The 24,917-nt window shown below is 41.5% G+C and overlaps 3 protein-coding genes across 4 annotated transcripts; 1 reads left to right on the forward strand and 2 right to left on the reverse strand.

Annotated features, from left to right (window-relative positions):
• Positions 1–419: 419 nt before the first annotated feature.
• asb5a (ankyrin repeat and SOCS box containing 5a) lies at positions 420–7,041 on the reverse strand. Of its 2 annotated transcripts, none has more exons than XM_037077021.1 (7): positions 6,362–7,041; positions 4,703–4,782; positions 2,954–3,061; positions 2,564–2,714; positions 2,021–2,155; positions 1,093–1,284; positions 420–931 (listed from the first exon to the last, which is right to left on the reverse strand). In XM_037077021.1, exons 1-7 carry the CDS (start codon positions 6,564–6,566, stop codon positions 804–806), a joined length of 999 nt encoding a protein of 332 aa, XP_036932916.1. In that variant the 5' UTR covers positions 6,567–7,041; the 3' UTR covers positions 420–803. The 2 variants fall into 2 exon arrangements, with proteins under 2 accessions (XP_036932916.1, XP_036932917.1); XM_037077022.1 differs by lacking the exon at positions 6,362–7,041 and adding an exon at positions 5,362–6,326.
• ctso (cathepsin O) lies at positions 2,174–17,467 on the forward strand. Its single transcript, XM_037077020.1, has 9 exons — positions 2,174–2,189; positions 7,531–7,758; positions 8,980–9,085; positions 9,280–9,404; positions 12,836–13,003; positions 13,350–13,471; positions 15,932–16,095; positions 17,016–17,108; positions 17,236–17,467. The coding sequence occupies exons 2-9, from the start codon at positions 7,546–7,548 to the stop codon at positions 17,268–17,270; spliced, it is 1,026 nt and encodes a 341-aa protein (XP_036932915.1). The 5' UTR covers positions 2,174–2,189; positions 7,531–7,545; the 3' UTR covers positions 17,271–17,467.
• On the reverse strand, positions 17,389–23,538 carry tdo2a (tryptophan 2,3-dioxygenase a). The gene is made up of 12 exons (XM_037077011.1): positions 23,414–23,538; positions 23,114–23,219; positions 22,894–22,984; positions 22,493–22,563; positions 21,916–22,043; positions 21,582–21,768; positions 21,310–21,417; positions 21,058–21,169; positions 20,231–20,288; positions 19,553–19,632; positions 19,122–19,212; positions 17,389–18,778 (listed from the first exon to the last, which is right to left on the reverse strand). Exons 1-12 carry the CDS (start codon positions 23,446–23,448, stop codon positions 18,625–18,627), a joined length of 1,221 nt encoding a protein of 406 aa, XP_036932906.1. The 5' UTR covers positions 23,449–23,538; the 3' UTR covers positions 17,389–18,624.
• Positions 23,539–24,917: the final 1,379 nt, after the last annotated feature.

The following is a 24,917-nucleotide window of genomic DNA, read 5'->3' on the forward strand; positions in this document are numbered from 1 at the left end:
TGACTGAGGAATGCCCTCAAATTAACAACAAGCCAATTAAATCCACAACTGAGACAATACTATTAATACATGGATCAATATATATGTGCAGTAATGTGATAATGAAACTGTGAAACAGTGTGTGTGAACCTCAGTGTTACAAAATGTTACTCATGTTTCCTCATGTGAGTTTTATTTATTATGTCTTGGGAACTTTATTTAAATGCAGTGTTGGAAACAAACTCTCCTCCTGCTCACACTTTGTAAACATCTCAGCCTCCTCCAGTCGTCACTGCTCAGTAATCCAAGCTTAAACCTTTCAACTGTATTTGTTTTCCACATTTTTTTTTTTAAATCAATAATTCTCTCACTGCACTTCTCAGTCAACCATCATTAATCACCAACACTGCATATGTACAAAGAGACAACACATGTTGGAATGCACCGGGTTTCTAAATAGTTTAATCATCTAGTTTTCAGCACTGCATTAAATAACAAATGTGAATACTCACTCACATATATTGTGCATTTATAACATTGTGCATCACTCTCTGGGAGTAAATTTAAATGAAGGAATCTTCTAAAGACAGCACACCGGAAGTGAAAGTAATCATTTATATATTATGTTTATAGACTGTTGTTTATCCAGAAAAGGCTAAATCTTTACAAACCCCCTGCAGGCCAGCTCAACACACCTCTGTACTGTCCACTCTGTGATTAAACTCAATTAATTATTCCTACCACTGCATTAATGAGTAATTAAAATTAAAAAGGTGGGAAGAGTTCATGGAGTTCTGAAGTGCTCTCTGTGTCTCGCCTTCCTGTCATTGATACTGCAGGTAGTTCCTGAGCCGGTTGGGCAGAGGAAGGTGGGAGAGGAGGTGGAGTCTGTCGCGGCCGACGCAGCTCCTGATGCACTGACGACACATCTGGCTCAGCAGCCGCGGCGTAGCTGTGAGAAAGAGACGAACAATCGTTACATAAGATGGTTCTCATGAGGAGATTACGAGCAAAAACAGACAAACAAACCAGAGCTTTGCCACAAGCTGAGATGAAAGGATGAATTATCTGTAGTCGAAAGTCTGCACTCTGCTTACAAAAGCAACTTCGTACCTTCGTAGAGCAGCAGGAAGCCCTCTGTTAAACTGCTGGGTGGAGCCACATCCACCGGCCTCTGAAACTCTGTGTTCCTGGCATTAATGTCTGCACCAAAGTCCAGCAGCAGCTTCACTACGGCTGTGCTGTCCTGTTCTGCAGCTGCGTGTAAAGGTGAATCCAGGGACCTGCCCTTCTGGACGTTTGCACCTGTATGCAGGGAAATTCATTCACGACAATCAGATACATTCACTGTTAAATATCATCCATAAATGTTCTTCACTGTGATCCCAGAGTTACTGTGTGACTTTATTTTCTCATTTACAGCACATTTTTATTTACCTGCCTCCCCCTGCTGCCCTTGTCTTCCTATCAATTTCCTACATCTCCCATAAATTGGTTTCAACAGCTCTGAAAGGACGTGAACTTGTTACTTTCAATCATGCAAGAAATATTGGTGTACAAATAACTTTGAAATCGTGGTCAGTCAGCTGTGGGCGATGTGTGACAGCTGTGCCACTCCATCCTCAAATTGAATTGTCCTTATTTGATCTCTGGAATAAGACTGAGCAGTTTCGGAAAGAAGCTGACAGACGAACATCCACCGCTGATATTTAGCCTTGCGTGGATGATTTACATAGTTGCCAAAACATACAGCTGTTGCTGCTGGGCTGGAAATGCCTGTCAAGTAATTTGCAATTAGGTACTTCATCAGGAAAAGTGACTGGACTCTGACTTAAGGCAAAAAACAAATGTGTTCAAATAATCAAATTACTGTTTGTTTAATGCAGAATTATTGTGTGTTAGCATCTAAACGCTTTTTCATTCATGTGTCCTCGTCTGTGTACAATAACTGTTTGTGTATCTGTGTGTGTGTGTGTGTTTATTACAGGATGTCTGCCCGTCTGAATGGCGATGTAAAGACACACATGGTACTCGAGCTGACCTTCCCTCAGGAGCTTCCTGGCACACTCCAGCTCTTGGCAGACGCAGGCTGTATAGAGCGCTGTGCCCAGGTGAGGAATGTCCATGTCCACATCTGCCCCCCAAGTCACCAGAGCCTCCACACAACCGTAATGACCTGTGGGAGTAATGGAGCATGAAGACGGTAATCAGTAAGTGACAATGCGAGATAATTCTCCAAGCTGTCTGCTGGGGTCACGTTGGGATTTATTTTTAAAAGCGGTTTTGTCACAGAGCGGCCGTGGAAGGAAAGTGCTTTATGGCACAGCAAAGGACAAAAAAAAAAGAACTTACAGCCACTGTAAACTCTAACTGTCAGAGCTGGACTGTTAAATCGCTTCATGTTACCGAGTGGTAATGTTGTAATGTCAGGATGTTGAATCAGCTGCTAAGACGGATAAATTAGTAATGGTGAGTCGCATAAACTGAACTTACTCACTGCTGCACATCACTGTTAAGATGTCCAATGCTTCTAAAGAAAGCTACTTGATACGTTAGTTAATGCATAATATTTTGTCAGTATTACCTTTGCTTGTAGCTTCATGGATGGGTGAGGGATCGTAAACAAGCCGCTGGGGTTTTGCTCCATTTTCCAGCAGGATTTCAGTGCATGCCACACTTCCCACTGTACAGGCGTTGAACAGAGGGGTGACTCCATCAATTGTAGAGGCGTTGACCTGTAAACACATTTTTTTAACTGTTATTTTTAGACCTTGTTTAAGTATGCAGGTTGACTAATAGCAACTGCCTGAGGGAACAGTTGAAGGGGAAACAACAGCTTAATAGCTCTACAGTGACTTATAGAAGAACATCAGTACATTGCTCATTTGCTGCCCCAACCCAGATTTTCTCATCCGTGGAAATGACATTTGACCTGTGCAGCGTACCAACATTAAAAGGCCAATACGTGACTTACATTTGCTCCTGCATCAATGAGAGCTCTAGCACAAGCGACATGGTCTCCGACACAGGCCTCGTGAAGGGGTGTCACATGGTCTATGGTCAGAACATTCACACTGTGACCCTGGAAACAGCCACAGACATTTTGATGTTTTTGATTAGGTGAAACATGACCTCTGTCAACCTCTGTTGGTGTACACCATGAACTGCAAGAACAGAAGTGAGGCTTAGCTTCTTTTTTTTTTTTCTTACTAAACAGACCGTCTCTCCTGGTTGTCCTATGGAGGTACGATTGTTAGTAATTGACAAACTCCAGCATGCAGTACAGTCACATCTGAACACAAGTGATTCATAAGCATGCTGATTAAAGTGCAGAATCAGATGCCGGTCTGGTAAAAAGCTAATCACCATATAAAATGCTGTCGTGATGTTACTGCTCTGTCTGGAGCTCGACTGAGTTGAGAACAAGGCAATTTTGTCTTTGTAGCTGAAATGTCTTCCTCACTTGAAGCCGACTCTTCAATCTGTGAGCATTTGAAGATGCAGGAGGGAGAAGAGAGGATTCCAATCTCCTTTTTATGAGTTTTTAGTCTTTATTTATTAATTTATTAGCCAAAAAGACTGTACATTACGGTTATTATGTTCATATTAGCTACCAAGATTTATTAGTTTACTTCAAAGACGTGTTTCAGTGCTGCATTATTTAAGTTGGTGAGTCAAGCTATCGTAAGCTGCTTTTCATAAGTGGCTTTATTAGAAGAAACTTTTAGTTCGTGCTGATATCACCGGCCCCTGTGGACAAAACAACCCTCGGTGTAAAGATCTACTCCGTCTACAACATTTGTTTTTGCAGCATGTGAAAAGGAAGATGGAACTTATTTCTAGGAACTATTTTTTCTTTCTTAAACACAGTTGTTGTCAGGTTACATGATGATGAGGTAACTATCTGCTGCTGTGGAAGATTCATGACTGTAATATGAAGTTTGTTTTAGTAGCATTGTTCTGACACCTGGGTTACATGTTAGTTGAATAACTGATAACTGACGATTATATTCACTGTCAAAATCAACAATTCTCTTGTAAATAATCAGTTTTTTGGTAATCAGTGTTTCTTACAGACCAACATAAAGAAAGAAAAATAGAAATCTAATAAAAATCTTGCCCTGATTCACAGATAACTGGATCTGTTGAGGGGCATTAAGAATTATTATGTATTATCTTCTCGCTGATGTCCTTGTGTGTTTATGTAGGTCATACAGACGCATTATTATTAAACCATTTCATAACCAGTAAAATCTTCTTGCAGACATTTACAACCTTTTTGCCTTTTGTAACTTTCAACCTGTGCAACAGCAGAACTGCACAGAACCAAATATTCGAAAAAGAGGAAACTATTGCCTCAACAGTGTCATAGACCTGTTTAATGTCAGCCTCTCCTCACTGGTTTAATCATACACTGTCATGATAGTCTTCCCAGTAAGAGAGAAAGATTCTCTCAAAACAAACTGAAGCCTTGACTTAAATGTAGGAATGCCAGAGGTTAGTGCTGACAGCGAATGGAGGTGTGAAAGGGCAAATTAGAGGAGTGCAGGTAATCCCAGATAATCCTCCTGACTCTTTACTTTCATCTCAACCTATTTTCTTCAACACCTAGACCAGGAGGCACTGATACAAAGTGAATTTCCCCAGGGACAGTTACATCAGACCGCATGTGTTCAGATGAGTTGATGCAGACGACCCTCCCAGAGGATCGACTTCTCATCACCTGTAAAATGAGGGTCCTCAGAGCGAGGAGGCGGCCGTGACTCGCAGCGTCGTGGAGGGGTGAGCGGTCCGCCCATGATCCTGCAGAGAGAACAAGAACTCAGTGCTGGCTTCCATTTACATTTATTATTGCCATTAGATTGATGCACTTATCTAGAACCATTTGCAATAATTGCAACAGCAGAAAAAGCCTCAAGCTCTGTTACTAACAGTACAAGAAGATAGTAGTCAGAACCTCTGTAGTACATGCAAATAATCTGTCTTCCCTGGAGTAATAATGACAGAGGAGTACTGGTACATTCAGTAGATAAGTGCAGAGAATATTTAATGCATTTATTACCTTTAATAAAGTTTTTAAGTGTTTAACTAGGAGGGCTGCAGACTCGGTTGTAAAATACGTACTATTTTGTTTTGTAAATCAGAGTCATATTTCAGCCTCCCGGCCGTGTTTTGCCCTTCGTCACCTGAGTTAACGCACAGGGCAGAATATCCTGACGTGACTAATGGTGCTTTAGAGTCCTTGTGGAGTAAACTGAGCTGACTCACTTTTTCCATTTATATGACAAATTAATCCCAACTTGAAAGTTGGCTGCTTTTATGTAATTTTGTAAAAAAAAAAGAAACTGAACCAAAACCAAGACAAATCCTCATGAAGCACACCTGAGTCAATGTCCAGAATCACAGCCGACGCGTTCCACACATCATCATCATTACTGTATTCTTCATCCATTTTAATCTTATCTTCTAGTATAATAATCGACCTAATGTTTCCAATGAAATGCACGCTCCTTAATTCATGCAGCCTATTTCTCCCGATTGACGTGAATTTGAAATACACGGATATTAAACACCCAGCTGCAGACATCAAACAGATTTCTCAGAACAAGGAAGACCATATCTGCAGGACTGTGACTAATACCCCTCAGCTCAGCTAATTAGTATTCCATGCAGTGGGTCCACTTTAAATTAAACATCCCCCTTGAATGATAGATACAGATTATGTTGTTGCCGTGCATTTCTTTTCCCCCAGAATGTGCCTTCGAACCTCCTGTTCCTGAGACTGTGGAGGGTTGTTTTGGTTGCTGTCTGAGTGTTAAAGGGTGCGCTGCATAGCTGGGAATGGAAACTAGGGCAGGATGGGGGCGAGGGAGGGAGGAGGGGGAGATATCATGACTGTGTTCTATTAATACATTAGAGGAAGAAAAAAAAAAAAAGGCTGCCAGCCTTCAGTGTCTTCATTTAATATTGAATATACGGTGGAGGATTTATAAGAAGCTATTAAGCTAATGAAAGAAAAGTCTGCTATCATTTATATCTACAGTATGCATTAATGTGAATACAGTCAGTGGCTCCTACATTGATTGGATTAGCAGTGCAGTATTTATAGCTCATTTGTAAACACGGAAATTGTGAGCAGGTCTTTATCAATCAATATCAATATTTTCCAGCCATGACCTTATACGCCGGAGGTCAGACATGTGGCTTGGTGTTTAGTCTACATACAGTAGAACTGTGGGTGCATTTTACATCAAATTTGCCTCAACTCTCAAATATATATGCTTGTTATGATGCCATGTGTGGAACAAAGAAACCACTTGAAGGATAAAACAACAACTCTGTAAGGCTTTTTTTTTTTGTTTGTTTTTGTCAGAGTACTCACTGTGTTGTTGACCATAATCATAGAACTCTGCTGATATCCTGGCAGCTTCTTTACGGTTCCCACGGACAATGTAGAAGTATGCCAGCAAGTTGAGAGAAATCTTAACAAAGAGCTTAAAGCAGAACAGTGCCAAGATGCTGAAGTAAACATTGGACAACTGGGCCGCGAAGGGCTTGTTGGTGAATTCCCCTGTTGGGTCTGACATTTCCTCCGACACGTTACAGAGGAGCTGTGGTTATGATGAAGGCAGGATCAGATGCCACTCTGAAAAGCACAAGACTAGCCCACTTTTTCTCCCCGTGAACCGGCTGATTGGCTGGTCCTCACAAAGTACGGGCTGGAAAAAATGCTTTGCAGCTGCTGCTGTTACTGTGCCTGAGAGCAACAACTGCAGCGGTGGTGTACAATGTGTGTGTGTGTGTGTGTGTGTGTGTGTGTGTGTGTGTGTGTGTGTGTGTGTGTGTGTGTGTGTGTGTGTGGGAGTGTGTGTGTGTGTGTGTGTGTGTGTGTGTGTGTGTGTGTGTGTGTGTTCATGGGTTATACAAATAAACTTTTACACTGGTACCTGCAAGTGCAACAAGTTTTTGTATACACATTTCAACTCATGAAAGCTTTGATTCTGGATAACACATACTTAAATAAATGCATCTGGACACATTTAAATCATGTTAGAATTAAATTTTGGATAAACTACACAAAAAACTTTAAAAAATATATATTTCTAAATTAATTTCAAATCAAAATATTGTTAAATTCTATAATTACGATTATAAAAATACTTTAAGATACATTTAGACTCATCATTGTATTATATTTTGGATTAATTAGAAAATATTCACATTAAAAAGAATGTATTCTTGTCAGTGCTACATTTTGGATGCATACAAAAATAAAAACAATAAAAACATCAAACTTATAATCTAAAGATTTCAAATCAAGATGCACAAGAATATACAGTATGTGTTTACTCACATTTTCTAAACATTACATTTTATGAAGTTATTGTTATTAGATCTCACCTCTCAGTTCCTCTTCTCCCATTTTACTTTCTGTTTCCAAGGAAGCGCCCTTTGGTCGCTGCGCATGCGCTGTAGATTAACGCTCACCTTTTCCGCGAACATCACTTTCGAACTTAGTCCTGTTTTAAAACCTCTGAATGTGTGTAACAGACAGGTCCTGGTCCAATGAGGGGCAGCAGGTCGCACTTGGTTCTTGTTGTCGTGGTTCAGACCGGGTCCACGCTCGTCTCCCTTCTGTGCTGTCACAGTGTGGGCTCGGCTGAGACTCGGACCGGGCTGAAGGGTTCTGAAGCTGACTTCGACTCGTTCAGAGAGAAGTTCGACCGCAGGTATGAAGCCACCGGCGACGAGTTCACCCGCCGTCAGCTGTTCTTTCAGGTGAGGGAATATATTTAAATATGGCGGGCAAGTTTATTTATACAGCACAGTTCAGACACAAGGCACAACATTAAAATACACTGAAAACAAGCAGGAAGACGTCTAGAAACAAAACACTAAAACTAGTTAAGAAATGGGAAGATAAGCTAAAGTTTAAAAGAAACAAGAATAAAAGTCACAGAGCAGCTCAGAGCTTAAAACCTGCTTCAGCCTTGATTTAAAGGAGGTGAGTCACAGCACACCTGCAGTTTTCTGGGAGTTTGTTCCAGATGTGAGGTTCATGATAACTGTTCAGTTCTGACTGTAGGGACTGAAAGCAGACCTGGACCTGACAGCCTCAGAGGTTCTGGATGGATCAGAACGCAGCAGCAGATCAGAAATGTATTCTGGCCCGAAACCATTCAGTGCTTTATAAAACCAACAGCTTGTGATTGTAGGTTAATGTGTAATTATATCAGTAAATGACTGATTATGTAAAAGTAATACATCACAACATAGTGATTATAAGTCCTGCATTCAAATTGCAATAATCAAGCTATAAATTTCATAAAAGAGGAAAGATGCATATATATTTTTAACATGAAAATCACCAGTAAGTGGCTAGTTTAAGCTAATACATTTAAAGGAGCAGTATGTAGTTGTTGGGAAGACATTTTGATCAGAAGAGAAAGATGTTTATCGACTGATTTATTTCTGTCTAAATAAACTAAATAAAGGAACCGACCTTAAAGGACGACACAGTTTCATTCTGTTAAACATTGTTTATATGTGGCTGGCGGACCCTGCCACCAACATTGTCCTCTGAGAACAGCTCGTACATACACTACCTCATTTATTACCTCATTTATATCGTGTATATAAAGATTCCTCTGAGTCTGAATCTCTTCTCCTAAACGACACAGTGCCTGTTAAGTTGCAGTAAAACGGACATTTAGTAATAAAACCTCCTTCCTCTTTTAGCTGCAGTTATCTTAAGAGTTAATGTTGGAGTGTTTCTCAGAGTTACCCTTCTAGTAAACACCCAGTTGCCTGTTTATGAGGTACAGCTTTGTGAAATTAGATCATTCTAATGAAACAACCATGAAATAAATGGCTCCATCATGAAGGTTCAGCTGGTTACAACATCTTGTACTGAAACAAGTCGTTCTGATGATTTGAGCTGCCCACATTTCCCCCTCAGATAACTTTCCCACATCTAATTTGTCACATGTCTTACTGCAGAATGCTACAAATCGGCATGCACGCCTGAATTCGTTCTCCACGTCACCGCAGTCTGCCAAGTATGGCGTCAACCAGTTCTCTGACCTCTCACAGAGGGAATTCAGAGGTAAGTTTTTAAAGTTTTGGAAAGTTTGCAGAACTGGGTCAGACACGTGAGCTTGCTCGGTCAGGTGAAATGTTTTTTTGCTGATTTTTTATATCTGTCCAGTGAGCATCATACCCTCTGGATGACTGAGATGAATCTGCCAACATGTGTCTTTGTATCCAGGAAGGAGTTTGAACTGTATCTGCTGTCCACAGATCTGTACCTGCGAGCGAGTGCCGACAGAGTTCCTCTCTTCCCTGGACTGAAGACAGAGGGGCTGCCGGCCAAATTTGACTGGAGAGACAAAGGAGTGGTGGCTCCAGTCCAGAACCAACAAGCAGTATGATTTACACAGATTGATTATAAATACAGTATACTGTAAAATGAAGACATATTGCAGGTAAAGAGCAGGCTAAACGTTATCGTCCCTGAGGGGAGATTTGTCTCGACCACAGCGCTACAATCTGTTGCTTCACATTAAAACATTTGGCACGATACCAGACGGTCGGATCACATGTAGTGTTTCCCAATAATTATCTAATGTTTCCTGCCACAGTTTCCAGAATGAACCAGAAAAACACTTTTAGCACATTTAATAACCCAAACCCAGTTTTATCAGTGTAAATGTGAAACAGCAGATAACATCACTGCAGAAGTTAAAACTGATAATTAACGTCAGTCTGATGTTAGCTTAGTTATGTAGTATTGTTGCTTTAGCCAATTATTTCACGGTTAAAAGTTTATAACCAGCAACTCTGACAACTTAACTTTTTCCTTTAGCATCTTAAGAGCAGGTTGGCTCATGTCTGCGTGTATATGATGGAATTATTTACTGCAGCACAGGATTGTTTACAGGAGCACAAGGTTTCTACACAGGTGTAGCCTTTTTATTTAGCTCTCAAGGTGAATCGGATGAATGCATTTTAATTCCCTTTTAAATGTAGAACATTTTCTTCAGGGAGCGTGCACCTGGACCCAGGCTGTGGGAAACACTCTGTACGATAACATCTGACAACATGAAAGAGGCATTTGACTGCAGATCTGACACTGATGACACGGTGGCTTATACATGTATAAGAAAAAAATATCTAAGAATGATGATGCACATAGTCAGAGTGCTGCAGTGGTGGTGTACTTATTGAACATGGCTCTGGAGATCAGCAGCTCGATTGAAGCCGGTGCAAACGATAGCTTCAAGTGTTTCGATTTTTACTTTGACACATAAAGTCTTTTGCTCTCACGGCGGAAGTTTGTATTCAGAGAAGAGGAGATGTTGAGGGTCGTTGCTTTTGTGCTCGGGCTACCTGCCTGTCCAGGCTCTGTAGAGGCTCATATTCTATTTTCCCCCCATTACCTTTGTAGCTGTTCTGTGCACGGTGGCAAGCCTGCTTCTCACTGTTGGATTTGCCAAATCCTGCTGTAATTCTGCGTCTAACGATGCTCTGAAGGGTTGCACAGTAGAACATCAGCATTACCTGGCTGCTGCCCACTCCATAATGCTGCAGTCTCCTCAGAAAGGAGTGTGTGTTTTCTAGCAAAGAACATCGTCTTTGTAGACTTTTAAGTATTCGATGCAGGGACACCTGAAAGTGATGCAGTTTGTAGATGTTCCAACAAATTGATTAATATTTTTATGAGATATAATAAGATGATGTCTAACAAACAGCTGCGTAATAGACGACCCAAATGTGTCTGTGGGTGCTCAGAATATACTTGAGTCTCTTTTTTTACTATAAATACAGTTTTCTGTTTTCCAGTTTAGGGATGACATATATTTTTTATTCCAGATTTTTTTATTCAGTCACACACATTCAGGCACTTTTCTTGGAAAGATAATTTGTCTCCAGTATAGTTTTTTCCACAAAATGTTTAATTAGTTGAAATCTGTGTAATTAATATCTACATCATCTCCCTCGTTGAAACATCCAGAATACATTTAAAAATATATATATATTGTTGGTTTAAGTGAAAATAATTCTGGACACATGACGTCTCCTGCTTCTGTTCATGTCACACAGTGTGATCGACTTCCAAACCTGTGAAGATATCACAAAATATATGTGCATCTCAAACAGATTGAAGGTGAACACACACAGATATTTCTCCTCTCCGCAGTCAAAGTCAGCACATGTATCATCCTGTTTAGTGACCGTCAAACATCCAACTGGAGTCAAAGTAAGCAAACCCCATTTTTTAAGTGGAGGAGGACTTTAATAACGGTCAAGGAAAAGCAGGTGCGAAATGATAAACTGAGCCATTAAGTGTGACTTGTGCTAAGAGAGCAGAGTGAACCTGGGGACCACAGACGGGGAAGGTTAGTGAGATGGAGTTGCTGCTTGTCCTCGCTGAGGGTTCACTCTCTGCTCCTTTTTGTCCTTTATCTCTTTAGTCACTCAATTTGCTGTCGGGGATGATATTCGCACCATAAAACAGTCGTCCTCAGGGAGAGACATAGCCCATACAGGTTAAAGCCAACTCGATAACATATATTTCACTCCTCTGTATTCAGGTAAAGGCTTACCACTCTGGGGAGATTCTGTACATGAACACAGTAACATCGCTGTGCTCCACTGTATTTATTCTGCCCAGATTCATTTTTCTTTGCCTCCGTCCATGGACCTGCCCAGGAATAGCTTCCATCACAGCCTTATGGAAAGATAGAACGAAAATATAAAACACAGTATCATGCACAAAACACAAAATCTCAACGCACTCACATCTCATAAATTCCTCTTGATCCAGTTTCCCTCTATCTTGATTCCACTTTTATGACTCGGGGGGCATTTCATTGCTTTAAAAGAGGGAGCAGATGCTCCTTATGTTTTGTTTACTGGGCACATACTTATCTCCAGTCCAAGCAATAATAACTGATTTTGGTTTCAGTATTGATTTTTGTCATGGAACCATATAGAGCCGGGAATATATGCTGAGCAAGAGAAGTGAGCATGGTCTGATGCTGTTAGGAGGAGATCGTCTGTGCAGGTGTGGAACAAAAACTGCATCGTTTTCTCTCAGAGATGATTTGTCTCAGGGAAGTCGTGTAATCTATATCACTTATTAAGTTATATAGTTAAGAGCAAATCTCAAATGATCCTTATAGCATGATGTATTAACTGAAGCAGGAATAAGGATTTTTACAAGAAACTACAATATGTGTTTTGTATTGTTTCATTTGCTTTGTCGGCTCGTCGCTGATTCATTTGAATGTTTTGTCTCGGTTCACATTAAGGTTGTGCATCTGTTGGAAAACTTTAATTGAAGAAAAGAGAAAGATTTCTCCTCGAGACACAGTAAACCTGAGGTGTTTCTGTCAGTAGATGGCAGCAGAAAACAATTAGTCACACTCAGACCGGCCCTCATCAGCATGCACAACGTACGCACTCACTGTAGGTTCCTGTTGAAAAAGGTATTTAAATTTCTCTGTTTGATTCCAAGTTGCCATCAAATCTAAAACTTGATTTATATTTTGGAACAATTCTTTCGGGTTTAGCTGATGTTGCACCCACCAATCAAGACCCAAATCAAATTATGTGTGTTGACATGACTGAAAGAGAGCTTTTGTAATTAATTACAGCGATAACTGAGACAGCAGAGATGGAAGAAATTAAAATATCTTCTTTCAACTGAAACCTGGTCTTTAGAACGATAAGCAAAGTGACAATATCCCTCTGGGTATAATAGGATATGACTATTCAGGAGTTTGGTTTCAGTGCCAAAGTGTTTTTCAACCTTTGCCTGTTTTTCTTGATTACTGTAATTTTACCTTTTCAGTGTGGGAGCTGTTGGGCATTCAGTGTGGTCGGTGCCGTGCAGTCCGTCCGTGCGATTGGCGGCTCGCAGCTGACACAACTCAGCGTGCAGCAGGTTTTGGATTGCTCCTTTCAAAACGCAGGCTGCAGCGGAGGCTCCCCAGTTCGTGCTCTGAATTGGTTGAAACAAGTATGTTGATATTTCTCAGGTCTTTAACAGTCTTCCAGTGAATAAACATGTAGATAATTCAATTGCACAGGAGATGTAGGGAGTATTTCTGTGCTCCAGTAATAACTGAGAGCTGTCGGGAGATGAATCTGTGCTGTTTTTTTATTTACAAAAAAAAAAAAAAAAAAGGTAAAGTAACATCATGTAATTTAATCAGAGAGATATTCAGTGGCAATAAGCAATAATAAGTCGGCTATGCTTAAAAATGAATTAGAAAACTGGCTCTGCCAAGGTCTTTAAAAACAAGATGAATGGATATTTTGTATTCAGATAACATTCTAACGAAAATGAAATATTTTCTGCCTAGACCAGAGTGAAGCTGGTTCCTCAGTCAGAGTATCCCTACAAGGCCGTGACGGGAATCTGCCATTTTTTCCCTCCGTCACATGGTGTTGTCGCCTTGAAGAACTTTACTGCACATGACTTCAGGTAAAAAGACATGTTTGTGCACGTTGTCCATGCAATAAAGGCTAAAAATTAACAACGCTATATTTGTGAAACCGCGTATGAAATTTTAATGTAGTTTTCACAACGTACCAAGGACAGAGGAGGGGGACGGGGGATTGGACCTGCGCAGGGACAGACCAGTGTTTACTGTGTCAACACAGACTCAGTAGCACAGAGGCCGAAGTGATCGACCCGCAGTTACCTTGAGTTAAAGTGAATCAGATTATCTTTATTTGATATTGAACAGTGTTGTGACTTACAATCACATATGCGCATGTTCTGTTTTTGTTTTTTTGAATTAAAAGGTTTTAGTTTCTCAAAGCGTTACATTTATCAAACTAATATAAAACTCTAGATCCTATAAATGTTTCCATCCTTGTTGTAATATGTCCCAAGAAAACAAAACCTGAAGGACAGGGGGACAGGAGGACTGGGGGACAGGAGGACTGGGGGACAGGGGGACAGGAGGACTGGGGGACAGGAGGACTGGGGGACAGGAGGACAGAAGGACAGGGGGGCAGGAGGACTGGGGGACAGGAGGACTGGGGAACAGGAGGACAGGAGGACTGGGGGACAGGGGGACAGGAGGACTGGGGGACAGGAGGACAGGAGGACTGGGGGACTGGGGGACAGGCGGACAGGGGGACAGGAGGACAGGAGGACAGGGGGACAGGGGGACAGGAGGACAGGGGGACAGAAGGACAGGGGGACAGGAGGCCGGGGGGACGGGGGGACAGGGGGACAGGAGGACAGAAGGACAGGAGGACTGGGGGACAGGGGGACAGGAGGACAGGAGGACTGGGGGACAGGAGGACAGGAGGACAGAGGGACAGGAGGACAGAGGGACAGGGGGACAGAGGGACAGGAGGACAGAGGGACAGGGGGACAGGAGGACAGAAGGACAGGAGGACAGGAGGACAGGGGGACAGGAGGACAGAAGGACAGGAGGACAGGGGGACAAGAGGACAGAGGGACAGGGGGACAGAGGGACAGGAGGACAGAGGGACAGGGGGACAGGAGGACAGAAGGACAGGAGGACTGGGGGACTGGGGGACAGGGGGACAGGAGGACTGGGGGACAGGAGGACAGAAGGACAGGAGGACAGGAGGACAGGGGGACAGGAGGACAGAAGGACAGGAGGACAGGGCTCACAGGGGTCACAGGTTGGGGAAACTAACAAAACTCTGCACAAATCATGAAAGGGTCAAAACAAACTGGTCCTTTGGTGTCTAAAAGGCGGCGGTGGGAATAAAACTCAGAGCCACCCGCTGATTCCACCAAAATGACAGACAAACAAAAGAAATGGACCGAAAAACCAAAGGTGAAGTGAGAGTCACTGAGCAGGAGGAAACTAAATGTATAGAAACTGGCCAAAAGAAAATATCTCAAACACACTGAAACAGAAAACACAGAGAACAAACTGATGGCGTCGACTCACAACCATCTGAGCAGGAGAACTGAAACCCTCTTATAAAGTCTCCTGCCGACTGATTGCAGGCAGCTGAGGAAGAACATCTGAGGTGATCCCAATAGATCCTGATGACCTGAGACCTGGATCTGGAGAAATCTCTGATCTCCGTCCATAACACTTACATACAACTTGCAATGTATTGAGAATTTTTATTATAAAATAATGCAATATAATTATTAGTTTTAAAATTATTCTTAAGCAGAGTTTACAAACAGTAGTAACACGACCTTGACGGTTACTAGGTTGGAAAAAATAATGCAGCTTCACTAAGATAACTCCTTATCTCAACTACCCACTGATCCAGTATAAGAATTTGTCTCTTGACCTTCCCCCGTCGTCACAAAGGTCAGAGTGCTGGTTCACTGAGTCCATCAAGCTGCTGGAACTGGGCACTTCTCCAGGGTGGAGACTCAGGGGTCATGGAGTGTTCTTAACCTTCTGGTGACGGGGGCTCCTAAAGCAGGACTTTACTGCCACACAGCAAAAGGCAAACAGCATCATAAAGTCTGAGCAAGTCAAAGACCTCACCATGAATAAGGGGGTTAAATTGGCTTTATTCAATAAAGTGTTGGCACCGATCTAAACTCCATGGCCCATATGTCATGAGCCTGGCAGAGGAGGGCATCACATTCCCAGCGTGGAATCAGCTGGTGGAAGGAAAAGATGAGCTTGCTGCATATCTGCAGCAGAGAGGAATTAGAAAAAATGGCAAATTTATGAACGAGGAAAGGGCAATAACTGGTCAGAAATTGACTCAGTGATTGGATGAATAAGATGAGGTGGGAAGTGTAGAGAGGTGAGATGCTGATCTGCAGAAATATCTGCCAAAATAGGTCCAATAATTACTTACCATACATTTCACAACCCCACGAGTTAACGGTCCAATTTGCATAAAAATGCCACAAAACACATGTAATCAAGAGGCCAGTCCTGCTGCCTCGAGAGTACAGTTTTCTGTTGTTCCTCCTCAGTGGTCAAGAAGAGGCCATGATGGGTCATCTGGTGGATCGCGGTCCCTTGGCTGCTATCGTGGATGCTGTCAGCTGGCAGGATTACCTGGGTGGAATCATCCAGCACCACTGCTCCAGCCAGCGGTCCAATCACGCCGTCCTGGTCGTCGGATACAACACTTCTGGTACGTGCTTGTCACCACGTTAGCAGCAGAATGGATAATAATTAAAGAAAGGAAGCAGGGTTTTGATATTTTACTTGAGATAATACTTTTCCTTTTTTAGGTCGAAAATGTTTCGTGAACCGAAGCAATTTTAAGCTGCACTCGGCGAGAGTGGGTGAAAATATGACAGCTCCCGTCACAAGTTAGCGCTGCTTCCTAATTAAGTGCTAGAAGAAAAGAAAAATGTAACAAGATATTAAGCTTTTTATTGAGCCCCAAAATTATAATCATGGTATTATTATTGCTCTTAATTATTATATTAAGTATTAACTTATCTGCAAGATTCCTGTGAAAATGTCATAATTTGGACATTGACATCCTGTGTTCAGTCCTCATATCAGCACTCATCTCTGAAAGAAATCCATCTAACATCTAACGCCACCGGAAAAGTACATCTGAAAGAACCTCGTTGACTTTATTACATACATACATTATTTACCTTTCTGTGCTGTTGGTCCGGATGATCGATGAGCAGTTCGGTCGTTAAACACAAGACTTTTGTTTGCTCTTTTAACATTATGTCACAGGATTTCTAAATCTAGAAAGTTCTGAGTAAACTTTGTGTCCCAGGTTTAAAACACAAAATTCAGCGAGAGAAGATGTTGTTGTTTTAACAGGGGTTACAGTGTCAGGACGTTATATCGCAGCTACCTCGACATAGTTCACACACGTCGGTACGTTATATTTCTTAACATTAATTATTTCACACACCCTGGCTGTTTTTCGGGTATTACACAAGGATTATGTAACAGTCTAAAGTGGTTGCAGCTGCAGTACATGCACACACACACACACACACACACACACACACACACACACACCCGACGCTCCTTTCCCCCTGTAAATAATTAATCCTCGAGATGCACGTTGTCTGTTTTTAGGGGATATTCCATACTGGATTGTGCAGAACTCGTGGGGAACCACATGGGGGAACGAGGGTTATGTTTATATAAAAATCGGTGGCAATGTTTGTGGTAAGTATGATCTTTGCCTCTGGTGATTTTTCTGTTTATATCTTCCTTTAGTTTGGTGTCTGTGTGTAGCTGTGCCCACTTTCCCCTCAGGGATTAATACAACATCTTTCTTTTATGCTCTTCCCAGGTATTGCAGATTCTGTGGCAGCAGTATTCCTTTGACAAGATCTGTATTTTTGTCTCTCGTCTTGTGTACGTGACTGTGTGTGACTGTGTGTGTGTGTGTGTGTGTGTGTGTATGTGTGAAATATAAGTCATCTGTTTCCCCGACAAGTCTCACTTTAAGTGATGGTTTTTTTAATTGAAATGTCACAATTGTACATCACTAAAACAAAATAAATCACTTCATGTGCTGATGAGTGTTGGATCATACATGAGAAATCACAACACACAACAACACAACATGTCAATAACACGTATGTAGATGAACTGTACAAAAAAGAAGAAGTATCTTATTAAATACATAAGCTAGATACATACTGTATGTGATATGGCTCATATATTTATGTATACAGCGATCACATCAATCACTGCATAAATACATAACAAAATTGATTTTACAGCATACTATACAAACATGTTATCACACAACTACCTTATTAACATTATGTACACATTATTTGGCCTCCATTTTATACTGTCACATGTGTACTTTACAAATCTTTCTATTTAAGAGGTTTAGTGTCTTTGCTCTGAACCACGTCCCGCCGACATGAAGGATGATGCTGCTGTAAGAATCCGTCATCCCGACCAGTTCTCACCGATCTATTCGCTTTCAGGTCAGTCGCAGTGAATTTGCATAATTTTATTGGAAAACATCTAAGCGAATCCTATCAAGGAGCCATCTGCTTTACTTTGTGACCAGTCAAGATTAGAGATTAGAGTCAAATAGTGTAATTTGACCGTTTGATTTATTCAGGGTCAGACACTGCGTCACAATTTTCTGTGGCAAAATCCTCAGAACTACAGACTGATGACACTAATGAGCTTGTAATTTGCTTTTCTAGTCTTTGTTAACATAATTTGAGGGTATTTTCTGTGTTTTTAGTGTCAGAGGAGATGGAAAACGATGTTTTTCACCTTTCTTGACATTCAAATTAAGATTTTCTTACATATTCTTGTATTTACATGTCACAATCCCAATACTTCACAGAATTACCAGTATAACCATCATGCTATCTGATGCCTCTCATGTTATTTTGGTGGTCTATGTACATTGTCAGTCATTTTAAATGGTCCGTCCTTGTGCCATGTTTCACTACAACCACCTTATTTCTGTTTTCATCGTACGTAGTATTTGAGCGTTTTGTGCAGAAATGTGAACATTTTTCAGTGTATAGACTTCCTCAGGTACGTCAGCCTGATGTCATACATATCTCAGAACTGAATTCTTAATGAAATATGTCTTTTTTTGCATGTTTTGATGGCCACCTATTCACCAGTACTTTTCAGCCGTGCAGGAGATCTATTGTGAGGTCAGTTACAGTGAAAGGCAGGAAGCCGGGACAGACGTCTCCTAGTCTGAGTCTTCGCTGCTGCAGTAGGAGCTGTCGCAGCACTCGGCCATGTAGAGGAACGTGTGAACGTTGGGATTCAGCTTGGGCACCCAGTGGCGAGGCACCAGGAACGTTGCCAGGTTGAACAAATCCACAAACACTTTGTAGCGGTCACTAAAGGGAAAAAAAAAATACATCATTAATTCAATATAGAACTCATGAACCTTTGCAGTATAATTAGGCATCTGTTGCTAATATTCTCCGAAGGACAAAATCAAACTTAGACTGCTGCTAAGACTTGATATATACTGAATAAAGAACTTGTGTCATCGCTCCTTCTACAATTAACTTTAAGTGTAGTTTGTGCTCGTCAGGGAGAAGTGACCATATGACAGGTTAATTTAGATAAGCACAGGGAAGCAGCTCCCTGTGCTTATCTAAATAAGCACTGAAGTGTTTAAGATACCTGCAGTGTAAAGTGTTTAAACAGTAAGATAAAGTTTGTAGCATACGATACCTGACAGTGGATCTCAGGTAGTGGTAGCCAGATGAGCCCCCTGTGCCAGCTTTGCTGCCAATCATACGATGCACCATGCATACGTGATTGTCTGAAACAAAAGACAGACACATCCGTGCTGGTATGAGCAATGTTTGTGGCTCTGCGTGTTTCATTTGAGCTCTTAAGACACGAGTGAGACAAAGGTGAGTAAACAATGGATTTCGGGGGAGTAGTTTGTTGGATTGATGAGCAGCCGAAGAGGATGTAAGAATATTTTTCTGCCTCTGAGGTGCAGAACTAACTTGAGCTCTGTAACTCCCGTTAGTCCGGCTCTGCCCTTGGGCCAACATTTTTGAAGCATTGGATCTTGTAGAAATGTGTCCCCCCCCCCGTATCTTTCTGTACTCGTTCACTGGTGTAGCAGCTGACCGAGATGATCCAGTACTTACATCTCCATTTTGTCATGAGGGTGTCGATATCCATGAGGGATGTGAGCAGCTGGAAAGGAACCTGGAACCTGGGTTCTTCCCTGAAAAGGTAAAAGGAGATGTTAGTGACTGAGGATATCTTGTACAGGTGTGTGAGAATGTGTCCTGGTGAGGTTCATAGCGCGTGTAAAACAAGAGCAGCTGCCGCCTGCTGACTACAGCAACACAGTTAACATGTCTTACCCATCAGTCTCTCATTAATTATCACCATGCAGCGACTGCTTACGTGACTGTGTTAGCTCTCATAGCTTTAATGAGTGTCATGTCACCTGTGCCCTCACCACACAGGTTTTAACACCTTTTGGTAAATCTGACAACGAGTCAACCTGCTGGTGTTTTACAACTGTTGTGCTGTTGGTTTCACACGACCTGGGCGGGCACGTGGCGTAGAAAATGGAAATTTTAGGCGGAAAGGATCATTAAGTAACCATGAATCAGGAAGAAAACACACAGAGCTGCTCTTAAGTTAGACGTTAAACCCTCAGCTGGCCCAGTGGACAACAGGAGGAGGCTGTGTGTTTACTGTGTCGCTCTCAAGAGTCGTTTGAATATGAATCCGAAGCAAATACTGCGCAGACACACTGTGTCACACTGAGTTGAGCTAGACAGAAGTGACGGCAGGTTCTAAAGGCCACATACCTGTAGAAGTAGATCATCAAGGCACCCTGCAGAGCCTTGTAGGAGAGCCGCCTCTCACCTTGAGAGCAAAATTAGAAATGTATGACTTTCAAAGTACAACTTGTAGAACTTTATTCATATAGTTTTAAGAGCCAGAGCCTAAATGTTAAAACCATGTTAGTCAAATCTAGACTAGAAACATATCTAGCGCCTTGATAAACTCCCAGTATGTGTGTTTTGAGGGTGAATGTGGTCCTTGTTAGCAAAATGACCAACATGTGTCCGCTGCTCTCTGGTCCTCAGAGTGTTCAGAGGAAACCGGGTTGTTAAGATGAACGTGTTAGTGTCGTCTGTTCTTATCTGACTAACATCTTCAGTATCTTTCTCTCTAATCATTTCACCTTCACTGGTTATTTCAGGGCTCCACACACGTCAGGGTTTTTTTTTTTTTTCTTAAGATGACTTTTCTTCTGACGTTAACTAACACGAAATGTCTTTACTAGGCGTCATTATTCTTTCTCATATTCTTCACATTGTCCATCGTGTCCTAATCATCTCCTAGTCATGTATTTTAAAATGTACCTGCTTGTAGTGGACTGTAAGTATCATGCCTGAATAAACTTACTCTGCTGAATAAAATGTAAAGGTTACTACTTTAATACGGAGTTATAAAAAGACAGTTGTAACGTGAAGTGTAGGAAGATAGCTGCGTTTTAAAAAAAGGTTAAGGCCTCCTGCAACATGTCCTGTGGGAGATGTACGTGGGTGTTTATTAACAAATGATTAACAGATCACCTACTGCACACACAGGATCAACATGACCATTGATCAGTCGGGTTCTGCCTCACCTTTGCTCACGAGATGGTCATGACGCTTTTCATCAAACAGAGAAGTGAACAGCTCCTTCTGTTTGACCACCTCAGCCATCATTTCCTCCTTCTCCTCAGAATCTGGCATTTTCTTGGAAAAATAAATAAATAAATAAATAAATAAATAAATAAAAATACAACCCGTAAATAAAAATACAGTTTTTGTCAATCATCTGTGCAGTCCAGAGGGAGCGAAGAGAGTTAGCTCTGAAAGCTGGAGTCATCTCTTACCTCGATTTTCTCCATCTCCTGATTCAACCCATCAAATATATTGATTTCCAGCCTTTCCCAGAAATTGAATCCATCCGCCTCCAAGCCAGGAGTTCTCTCCAGCCATTCCTGAGAAAGAACAGTGCAAGATTTTTATCACATCTATACCCTGATGACTTATCCAGGGCAAGACACAGCAAACAGAATGCTGAATAAAACACGATAGACGATATCCAGTAGAATTAAATTATGGCTGGTTTCTCTACCTAATTATGTCTTGACTGAATAAATACCTCGACTAGTTTTAAGAGCGTCGGCTCCTGTTCAGTGGCGAGCAGCATCTCACTGTCACGACCCTTGAAGTTGTCCCTGTAGTGGCGTCTGTTGTAGGGAACCCTCTGGTTGTCCGGGACCCCGATTTTGTTCTCCAGGACCCGAAACTGAAGGCTTTGGAATCCAGAGGCTGGAGCCAGGTATTCCCTGCAGACACACACACAACACACCTACACACTTCAAGTAAGCATACATGTACACAACACAGGCCAGAGTGCAATATCAAGGAGGAGTGCAGCTTATAAAATTTTTAGCCCTGAAGCAGAGAGGCCCAGAAGTTATTTATAAGCTTACCTGAAGTCAAAAAAGTCCAGAGCAGTCATTGTTTCCAGAACCGCAAACTGGTCGACCAGCAGTCTGAAGATCATCACAATCCTGTGGATGCGGTTGTTGACTTTGAGCATGTTGCGTTCGTCTCTGACCTGGAGGGAGAATAAAAGGACGTTTAAGGAAATTATGACTAATCACAGCACAGCCTGTAAGAACATATCCAGACACCGGAAAACAAAATCTAATCACTGAACTGATTACACTTTCAGAGTTTTAGCATCATTATTTCTTCAGCCCAATGTGTCTCTGCCGGGGGGGTGATGAACCAAGGTGATGCAGAAAATGTTTTATTTTTTTTTCGTAACTGAACTCTAAAGTCGGTCTGATTGAAAAAGACAAAACAGAACACTAGTCTTCTCTGTGATGATTGTGTTGCTTGTTCATGTATTTAATGATTTAATATAGAATAAACGGTTTGATTAATATCAAATCTTCAGCACTGACAGCTCACATCTGATTCATATGAATTCAGTGGTACGAACATGAAAAAAAGGAACGTGATTACATAAGAATAGTTCACCCCAGGAAACAAGTAACTCACATGTCCACTGATAAAGATCTCTCGCACGGAGTCGAGCTCAAACAGAATCTGTTTGAACCACAGTTCATAGGCTGAAATCGAACACAAATAACATTTTAGTGTTATATAACAAGGCAAACAGAACACACAGCTGACAATTACTCAGCAAAAAATAAAACATTTAATTAGTTATTCTCTCGTAAAGTCAAACATCCATTTCTTCACTAAAATCACTTTACTTTTGATCATTTCTTGGATTCCAGGGAAGGATTTTCTTCTAAATTTAAAAGGAATTGAAATAAATAATACTAACTTTGAATTTCAAACAAGCTGAATTATTGAAACAGTTTTTGTTTCGGTGAGCCAAGACAAAAAAAAAAAAAAATTCTCTTGAATGTTCCACAAAGCTGCAGTAGTTTTACCTTGATGGGTGACAATGAAGAGGTGCTCATCATGGATCTTATTACCCTTCAGTTCACTCTGCAGCACCTGGGCTGACACTATTTTGTCCAGCTGGCAGGTGAAAAAAAGAAAATTCAGCACCTCACACAAATCTGCAAACAAATCTAAATTGTTCTAAATCTGTTATTGTCTGTCTTTGAAATATGCAGACAGATATGTGTTACAGGTGGTGTTTTCTACCTGCAGGTAGTCTCCATAGATGATTCCTCCTTTACTGGCCTTGTTAACCCCTCTCTGAGAGGCATCGTCCTCCTCTTCTGTCGTGGGAGGCTTGTTTTTGAATAACCTGCAGTGTGAAGAGAAAAGGCCTTTTTGTTACTTGGTGAATTCTCCTCGTCAGTATTCCTAATGAATTGTTAGAGGGCTGCATTTGATTCAGCTTAAGCAGAAATGTAATAGAGGTGTGGAGGGAAAAAAACAACAAAAAAAACCCTTAAGAGCCCTTTTTTTTTTTTAAGTGCAGTAACAATGTGAACGTACAAATGCCTCTTCTCAAAGTACGGACATCCACTCATGACTTTTCCAAATCAGCTGCAGCAGAGACGTGTTCTTCTTCCTCGACTTGTATTTACTAATATTGTCTTCGCAGCAGTCCAGACTTTTAAAGACTCACCTCATCCAATCACTCATGGGGATGAAGTCACCATCCGGCCCGCCTCTATTTGCCCCATGGAGCTGTTGTTTATCTCAAACTAGGACCACCTTCTGGACTTGAACCTTGATCTGCTAAAAAGAACAGTCACAGGACCCTTTTCCAAATAATAAAACGAAGAACAACAAACACCAAATACACACTGCTTTTGAAGCAAAACATCAGATTGAACTGAATGTCACATTAAAGATTTCAAATGCCAAATTATAACTCAAGAAAACTTCAAACTATCAGAGCAGATGTTGTGGTCAGGAGAAAGGTTGCCGTGCACGTCGCTGCCTCGGTCACATGGGATCTTCAGTGTTTGCTCTCAAGGATTTGCTGTTTATATCGTCTGTTACACACAGTGAGGTTGGTTACGTAAGCGTCTGACGGAGAGGAGTCAGATTCTCAGGTGTATTCTGGCATCGCAGACATTGATCTAGTTGGCAAACCTGATATGCACTTTCTGTCTCGTGTTTCGCCACGCCAAGTTTCTAATCAATACGTTTAATTTTAAAAAAGACGAAGGATATATGAAAAAAATCTCTTTTTTTTTTGCTGAGGAGAGATGAGCTTCTCTTCAATCACAAACTCTTTAGAGGTTTTGATTATTGTTTGATTAAAGACAGATCCTTTAATTAGACTGGGAGGCAATCAGAGAACACAGTCGGTGAAACGGACTGTTGCTGTTGTTAACGTTATTCTTTTGTGATCGAGAACTCTTATTTTCACAATCTTTGCCCACTGCAAAAGCATAAACAAGCAACTATGAGTCATAATGATAAGAAAAATAATCAAAGTTCTCCGAGGATCATTGATGCCTCGCTGTGGGTCGTTGAACTCATTTGTAAATATTTGCAATTCGGTTAATATTTTATTTGAAGTGAGTGAGTTACCATCATTGGACAGATGTTCCAAGGCCATAGAGAAAGAGCGAGAGTGGACAGCACATATGTTCTGAGGACACTGAGCTTATATCTGTGTTTGTTCATGTGACAAAACCATAAAATCAGATAAATTGTCCGAAACATTTTGGGAACTGAGAACGTCCCCCGTCTCAGATAATTACAGGGTTGTTCCTTCCCACCACCTGATCCACTGCACACTGTCAGTCACAACAAAGGTGAAGGTTCTTTGAACGACAGTTAGCCCAGTTTCATCAGTTTAAGACTCCAGAATCCACAATCCACCCTCTCTAAATCCCTCCAAGATCATTAGCGGCCTTGTTTTTCACCCACACTCTTTGTAGACTTCTCAAGTACAGTCCCAACAGCCTGTGCAACTGTCCTCAGAAGATCAGAGGGATGATAACGAGCAGCTATTTCTGAATCGGGACATGGTACGAGTCTG

Source organism: Acanthopagrus latus, chromosome 18, assembly GCF_904848185.1.
Source record: "Acanthopagrus latus isolate v.2019 chromosome 18, fAcaLat1.1, whole genome shotgun sequence".
Lineage (NCBI taxonomy): Eukaryota > Metazoa > Chordata > Actinopteri > Spariformes > Sparidae > Acanthopagrus > Acanthopagrus latus.

Bases quoted from the DNA above. Each gene is read 5' to 3' on its own strand.
- asb5a (XM_037077021.1), bottom strand. From the start codon at position 6,566: ATGTCAGACCCAACAGGGGAATTCACCAACAAGCCCTTCGCGGCCCAG. The intron at 4,783-6,361 runs GTGAGTACTCTG...TTCTCTCTGCAG, and splicing joins TGATTATGGTCAACAACACA to GATCATGGGCGGACCGCTCA. The intron at 2,156-2,563 runs GTAATACTGACA...TTACTCCCACAG, and splicing joins CCATGAAGCTACAAGCAAAG to GTCATTACGGTTGTGTGGAG.
- ctso (XM_037077020.1), top strand. From the start codon at position 7,546: ATGAGGGGCAGCAGGTCGCACTTGGTTCTTGTTGTCGTGGTTCAGACC. The intron at 9,086-9,279 runs GTAAGTTTTTAA...TGCTGTCCACAG, and splicing joins CTCACAGAGGGAATTCAGAG to ATCTGTACCTGCGAGCGAGT. The intron at 17,109-17,235 runs GTAAGTATGATC...TGCTCTTCCCAG, and splicing joins AATCGGTGGCAATGTTTGTG to GTATTGCAGATTCTGTGGCA.
- tdo2a (XM_037077011.1), bottom strand. From the start codon at position 23,448: ATGAGTGGATGTCCGTACTTTGAGAAGAGGCATTT. The intron at 23,220-23,413 runs GTACGTTCACAT...TTCACACTGCAG, and splicing joins TACTTTGAGAAGAGGCATTT to GTTATTCAAAAACAAGCCTC. The intron at 19,213-19,552 runs GTAAGTACTGGA...CTTTTGTTTCAG, and splicing joins CCTCATGACAAAATGGAGAT to ACAATCACGTATGCATGGTG.